General features: G+C 35.4%; 1 protein-coding gene across 1 annotated transcript; it reads right to left on the minus strand.

Moving 5' to 3' along the window:
• Window positions 1-518: 518 nt before the first annotated feature.
• LOC117780630 lies at window positions 519-2,060 on the minus strand. Its single transcript, XM_034617239.1, has 2 exons — window positions 1,660-2,060; window positions 519-1,366 (listed from the first exon to the last, which is right to left on the minus strand). The coding sequence occupies exons 1-2, from the start codon at window positions 1,951-1,953 to the stop codon at window positions 611-613; spliced, it is 1,050 nt and encodes a 349-aa protein (XP_034473130.1). The 5' UTR covers window positions 1,954-2,060; the 3' UTR covers window positions 519-610.
• Between the last annotated feature and the right edge of the window lie 5,401 nt (window positions 2,061-7,461).

Below are 7,461 nucleotides of genomic sequence, written 5' to 3' on the forward strand. Positions count from 1 at the left end.
CCGTCGCCGTCGTGGATGCAAAATTCAACTTTGCTTCTCTGCTGTTTGCTTTATTTTTGTACTGTACCTTTCTGATGCCCAGATTACACAGGTCTAAAGGGTATGATGAGTTTTGTGTAATATTATGTCGTACAGATAATGCAACTACTTAACAGTTTCTATAATTACTTTTACACAACCTTAAACAAATTGTATTTTAACCGTTCTATACTTAAACAACTGAAATTGAAAACACCGCAAATTGCAATTGTGTAATTGACTGAATGTAAAAATTATTTTTGCTACTCTTACGCAGCTCGATAATCATTTCTTAAGAATAATTAATAATAATATTATATTAATACTGTTTTAGTATTTTTAGGTCATAGCTTGTCAAAAGAGTTTACAGGGTGTTTCAAAGTCACACTATATAGTTATTGGAATCTCTTGTCTTGAGTTTTTCCAGCTTATCGCCACCTACAATTCAAATGAATCTTAAACTGCAATTATCCAGATAAAATAAAATTACAAATGGGCACTCGAATTATAAAATATGTATTTGGGGTCTTTTTTTGTCGTAAACGTTTTGAAACAATACCAAATTATCAGCTGGAATCAAATATATGGCAATCTAAATTGAGAAACGGGTCCAACGTTCAACCAAACTAGGACGCACTACGGTCGTGATGCGCTCATCGAAAATGGGTGAAAACTTTTCCGGAAAATTGCGGCTGAGGCATTTGATGACTGTACCGGTTAGATAGTAACGGGATGGCCAGCGGCACTCGCATGGCGGTATACAAATAGGACATTTGCGCTCATTGGCCTTCCAGCGGCTGTGGGAGGGGGCCAGACCCGGTGTCAGGCAGCTGAGACGCCAGGGCAGCGACAAATCCTTGGATGTCCAGTAGCACTCACAGGGTGGTATGCATATGTTGCACAGACGTTCAGATAGACTTTCTGGTATCACATCCTTTACTGTCTCCTCCTCGGGGCACTTGAACATGTTAAATCGTGAGACGAGTGCAATCACCTCCACATATTTGCGTTCACGCTCCCGACGCAGCCACAAATCGAGCAAATCCCAATGGACCAAATTCAGAGCACGCTCTCGTATCAGTTGCATGCGTCTATACAAATCCGATTGACGCACTGCATCATGTCCGACACCAGTTTGTGTATGCCACAGCAAATATAATTCATTGGGTTTCTCATCCGGCAACGAAATACTATGCGAGAATTTCGTCAACTCAAAGTGGAACAACATTCGAATGCCATAAGTAATATGCCTAATGTGATCAAAATCCTTGATATTCATTGCTGTCAAAGCATCAGCGTCCAGTAACAGCAGCTTCCGACCCCAGATCATATTAACCCGAAAGGTGTTCTACGGATGACAAGATTTGTAGGCTTAAAAAAATAGATCAGGGAATAAGAGAAAAATCTTTTGTGTTTACTAATCGATCATTGTGAAATTTTCAGAATTTAAGAAAGACATAAGATATTGCAATTTCACGAAATATCTGTTATCTTACTCTAAAAAACAGATATGAAATATTATAGTAATGAAGAATAACTTCTACGTATACCAAGCGATTATTATGAAATTTTGAGAATATAGAGATGATATAAAAACAGAAAAATACCAACAATTAAATCATTAATCTCAATCAGACTCACCATATATTGTGGATAACCATAGCGACTTATCCAACGCCTTATATCCATATCGTTCCATTCAAATATCGAAGGTAATGGTAGTTTATCCACAACATTAACACACAGTTCGACGAGTGTTGCCGGACTGACCCGAAACTGAATTGGCCATTCATTATGATCGAACTTTAGTGGTTCAGGTATAACATGACTGCGATGAAATTTAACGGGTGGCACACTGTTGGTACTGGCCGCCTTAGCTTTGCCTTTCTTCTTGACCAGAAACTTGGTATCCGCAATGCCATATAGATATGGCATTATAAAACCAAATATGTATATTACTCAGATATACTAAGAACACCCCAAAATTTCGCTATGCTACTTAAATTGATAGCTATAAAAAAATAGAACACCCGTGCCTATAGAGATTGTGACATTACTTGTAACTGACTCACTGAACTAATGCCTACTATATAATTTCTGTTACATCTAGGAAATAAACTACGTATTTGGTTTTACTTGGATGCTTCGAGAGATCAGCGAGGATCGTGATCGATCTTTCTCAGGTTTCAAATTCCAATCGCAATTATGCTTTGTTCGCTGTTTCGTAAACAACAAAAAAGAAGAAGAAGAAGAAAACGAACCGCCTGAAACTAGCAAAATCTGAATGCAAGCGAGATCAGGTAAATAGGTAGCTTGTCAAAGCCAGGTCATTCTCGTATTCCCAGACTAAACCTCAACATGAGGTCTGATACTGTTAGAGAACATCTGCTCATTTGCGACACTGTCAATTAAGATTGGTTTTGCCGAAAACTACAAAATACAAAAAAAAATGTTATAACCAAAAACAAGGTAAGCTATTAGCCAGGTAGAGTGAGCCGATGTTTTGAATTGTTTACAATTTGGCAGAGTGGCTGTTAACGGTAACAGCGCTCTCGGCCATGTCGCCTGTCTAAACATGGTCAAGGTCAATGCGACCTGCCGAGTTGTTGTTATTGTTGTTTTTAGTTAAGATCGCTGTGGGGCAAATGCCTCGTTGAGTCACCACAATCAATTTCAAATGCCGTCTTTGACTTCTCTCCCCTTTCAACCCCCTTCGTCTGTCACACGTGACGTTCCGTTTTCGGGGATTATTTTTGAAAACACGTTTTAATGGCTCGACGTCTCATATTTACATATTCATTTATTTATTTATTTCCTTTTTATTTGCATTCAAGCAAAACCTTATAAGCTACTTCAGTTAAATGAATCTTTTGTGTTTATCGTTATTGTTGTTGTTGAATTCTCATTAACACACGGTTGTAAATTTATTTTGCAACAATTTCGCGTGAAATTTTAATAATTCATACTGAAAAGTAAATATCTTACAAATTTTCGAGTTGTTTTTGTTGGAAAATTAGCTTAACACATTTTTAAATAAATAAAATTCATTTCGAAACAAAAGTCATTTGGTGCGTGGACTTAGCCGTCTCTACATGGGTTGCTCTGTACTACAGTACACACAGATTCGTACATACATATATCATTATCAGTTTGCCTTATAAATTACATGGATCATGCTGCATACCAGACGGCTTTTTTGCTTGCCTGCAGACTGTCGACTGCCGGCTCCATAATTAACAACAGTCTCCTAGTTGCAGCCCCCAAGCTAACCCCAAGCGGTTAACAATTATGGCACATAACTACAGTTTCTAAATATAGTGCATGCTGCAAAACAGTCAGCTCTCGATTTGATAAACTATTAAGATCAAACAACATTTTGAAGAATAAAAAAAACTGAAAAAATTTTAACATAAATATTTTAATATCTTGTTGTTCTAGTTGCTCTTATATGAGCTGGTGTTGAGATTGGGCTGGGACCTAGAATTTAGTCTGAATATTTTTGTTATCATAGTTTGTTTTTATATCAAGAAGAGTTCGTAGTTCGTTCCCTAAGTCTTTATTAAGTAGAGAAAAAATATATAAACTTAGAATTTTTTTAAATTAATTTTATTTATTTATTTAAAGACCACTAAAGTTAGCTATATAAAAAATTATTTAGCACTAGAAATTAAGATTTAAAATTAAGATTTAACAAACAAATGTATGAGTATTAAATTTTATTACAAAATAAAAATAGTTACAGAAATAGAAACTTCTACTATTAAATTGATTTTTTAAAACTTCCCTCAATTCATCAAAATTCAAGTAATCCTTCTTTCTTGAAGTCGCCTTAATGAGTGTCCACTGTAGTTAGCTACACTAGAATGCCGCAAGAGCACACATTTCACTTTCGTTTAAGAAACGCTTGTAAACGTTTTGATACATGCATGTGTACATGGCCAATAGCTGCTTATAGACAACAGCAACAACGATAACTATGACAACAACAACCAAAACAACGACAACAACGAAGGCGACGCCACCATGAAAAATGAAAATGATATGACCATGTAAGGGCAGCAGGCGGTGGCAACAATAAATTAAGGTTCTATTTTTGTAGCTAACTTGAATTACAACGATGTGGCCGGACGGCCGAACGGACATCAGGCCAATTCAACCGGCCATGCAACAAGTTAGACCTAAAATAGAAGCCATGTGGACACACGTTGAATCTGAATCTCAATCTCAATCTGCACGCATGCCACGCTGCTTGACCAACTCTTACACACACACACATACACACACTTACATGTACGCTGCACAGGAACATGAAAATTAAAAATGCAAATAAATTGTTAACGTTGAACGCGCAAATTCCAATTCAAGCGTTTGTGTGTGTGTCTCTCTTTCTCTCTCTCTCTCTCTGCTCAACGATTGACAGCAGCAGTGACGTCGCCAGCGGCAGCGACTGCGACGCCAGCCACTTGATGAGGCCATTTCGGTCACGATTTCACATTCACTGGTCAACATAAAGCTGACGGCGCAGTCGCAGCGCAGCATCTTCATGCGACGAGCCTCCTTCGCTTTGCTGTCAAGTGGCCAATGGCCATGTGTGCGTGTGTGTATGTGCTTATGAATCTGTGTATGTATGAGTGAAGTATGCGTGTTTCGTGTTGTCTCTTTTGCTACACTCGAAAAAAAATTAGCAGAGCTTTATACTCTTTGACTAGCCTAGGTTTTCTTTAAGCTGCACTAGAGTGTGTGTCAAAGAGAGAGAGAGAGAGAGAGAGAGAGAGAGAGATGGGGGTCTCGTGGAGCTGTTGCTTTGATTACATGCTTGCTGAAATTTTAACTGATGAGGCAAACGCATTGACTGCTATTCTGCTGCAATTCTTTTGGACATGTCTTTATGATTATTGCCCTCAGGCTGTTATGTGTAATTAATGCTGGATTATTAACTGTACTGTATGGCGTCCTTAATGAATTGTTAAACTAAAGAGGACCATCAAATTTCTATGACTGTTAAGTTCTTATAACTATAATAAAACTATGTATAACTAAGTATGCACTCACAATGTCGTAAACTTTGACGATTCAATTGCGACTTATAGTAAAAAACATAGATAAGATTCTACTTCATTCATACATTCAATAATTCAAAATATATTCTAAATTGCCTTGACTCATCTCTTCTTAAATATTCAAATTTCACAATGAAGAATGCCTAACAATCGTGCCATCGACTTGACCTTTTCATGGTCACGACCGCAATTTGAGCTTTTATTTTTCTTAATTTGTTTTTCTTTGATTAGGCTCTGTCATTTGTTTTTATTAATATTGAAATGGTTTTCAGCCAGACAAAAACATTTGCTCGTTATATCTTTAATTTTTATTTACTTGCGGGTAACTATTGTTGGGTGCATTTTTAAAAATTAATTTTTAATATAATTATCAGTCAATTGTGAAATACGTTTTTCTTTAAATTCATTTCTTCATCAGTATAACATGAATCATTTATTTAACATGGCATTATCAGAATTATAAAAAGATAGCCCATGGTTAGAATGCATCACAATAAAATGAAGCATTTATTTTGATATATAATTATGGTATATATATGTATACAAAAAGAGTACATGGTTAGAATGTGAGACTAACAAACGCCATGTATGTGTTTAAAATTTCCCCAAGCAGTCTCAAATGCACGCACTGCTTGCAGGTAACAACGAGCTCATCAAGCAGTGCATTCAGCTCGCCCTGCTCTTTCAAAGATCGTTATGTAATTTCTAAAACAGATAATAATCTCCCAGAAATGTTTTCATTTATAGTCTTTACAGGGTATATGATTTTTATATCCAAGTATTTAATTTTTATATACATATTATTTCCTTAGGCACAAGTATGCGCATTTTCTTTTCTATTGCCGCTGTTTGTCTATTTTCATCTGAAATATATACTCGTATGCGTATTTTTCGTGTTTGTCTGCGTCACCAGCAACGCGTATAGCAGCCAGGCCCCCTAATGCAAAGACCCATATTTATATATATATATATATTCACGTATACATAAATAAATACACACATTACGACACACTGTTGTTTAATTGTTGTTGTTGACTGCTGCTGTTGGCAACATCAAATGCAACGTCAAAAGTAAAAATATACAAATAATAATACGAATAATAAAACTTGTGAGTCGCCTCATCGCAAAAAGAAAAACAGCAAAATTATAAAAAAAAACAGCTAACACACAAGCCTTATAAAATCCATAATAATACTTTGTGCTGTTCAGCGTCTGCTGATTGTTGAGAGTTCAATTTTGATTGATGGCTTGATGCAAAATAAATAAAATAAAAATTAACAAATATGTACAATAATATATACAAGAGATGAATGTTTTATACTCTGGGAAATAACAAGTCAAACAGAAATCCATGTAAATAAATGGACTGAAATAAAAAATAGCTTACACAATTTAAAATATAAGTTACTGTTAATTAAAAAAATAGTATCATATAAAAATTTTAATAAAAATATAAATTTTGTAATACTACAGATAATTCATTAATTTAAAATAGTATTAAAAACATTGTGTTTTTAGGAAAGAAACTTGGGCTCTTCTTAAATCACATGAAATTTGATTTAAAATTAAAAACAATTTAAGTTAAAATGGCTTTTAATATTAATAAAAGATTTGCAGAAATATTATCAAGTCTATAAAAAAGGTACTTCCCTTATAAATAAATGTCGTTCCATGACAAGGAGGGAACCTGTTCTGTGTAGTACTACTAACTATTATTCTTGATATAGTTAATAATGCAAACTAATAAAATAACAATTATTTTTATAGGGATTGAAATTTCCACAGATAAGCTTATAAATTATATTTACGAGTAAATTCCGGAATAGACGTTGATTAAATTCAAGTAGACAAGCGTCATGGCAATTACGTCTTTATCGAGTAAATAGAAACTGATTCCACTTGATGTAAAGTCAAGAGTCTGACAGTTCCGACTAGTCATATTTGCTTATTTATTACGGGTAGTATTGAGTACACTCGTTGACTCGCTGGTTGCTGACGTACAAATCGATCTACTTACTCGTATTTACTAAAGTCCAACCGATGCACGTTCCGACGTATAAAGATGAAAAACTGGTGATCGGGATGGCACTTGTGGCATGCCGCAACCTGATGATGATGATGATGATCCAATCGAGGGCAATTCAAATGCGCATGCAAATGATTTAATCAATTGAATGATTTGCCCAACACTGAAATCTCTTAATGAATAACAAATGCGCAGCTCAAATGAGTTCAATTGCAGGGTTAGCTACATTCAAGTAAATGGGAGGCGTGGCTCATCCAATACCCGGACAAAGGCGTGGCGCGTGCAATAGTTTCAGTCTATTTACAAGTAAAATTTGCATTAATTGATTAATTACAATTCAATTCAAAACATACTCA

The sequence above is a fragment of the Drosophila innubila genome, assembly GCF_004354385.1.
Source record: "Drosophila innubila isolate TH190305 chromosome 2L unlocalized genomic scaffold, UK_Dinn_1.0 4_B_2L, whole genome shotgun sequence".
Classification (NCBI taxonomy): domain Eukaryota; kingdom Metazoa; phylum Arthropoda; class Insecta; order Diptera; family Drosophilidae; genus Drosophila; species Drosophila innubila.

Bases quoted from the DNA above. Each gene is read 5' to 3' on its own strand.
- LOC117780630 (XM_034617239.1), bottom strand. From the start codon at position 1,953: ATGCCATATCTATATGGCATTGCGGATACCAAGTTTCTGGTCAAGAAG. The intron at 1,367-1,659 runs GTGAGTCTGATT...TGTCATCCGTAG, and splicing joins ATGGTTATCCACAATATATG to AACACCTTTCGGGTTAATAT.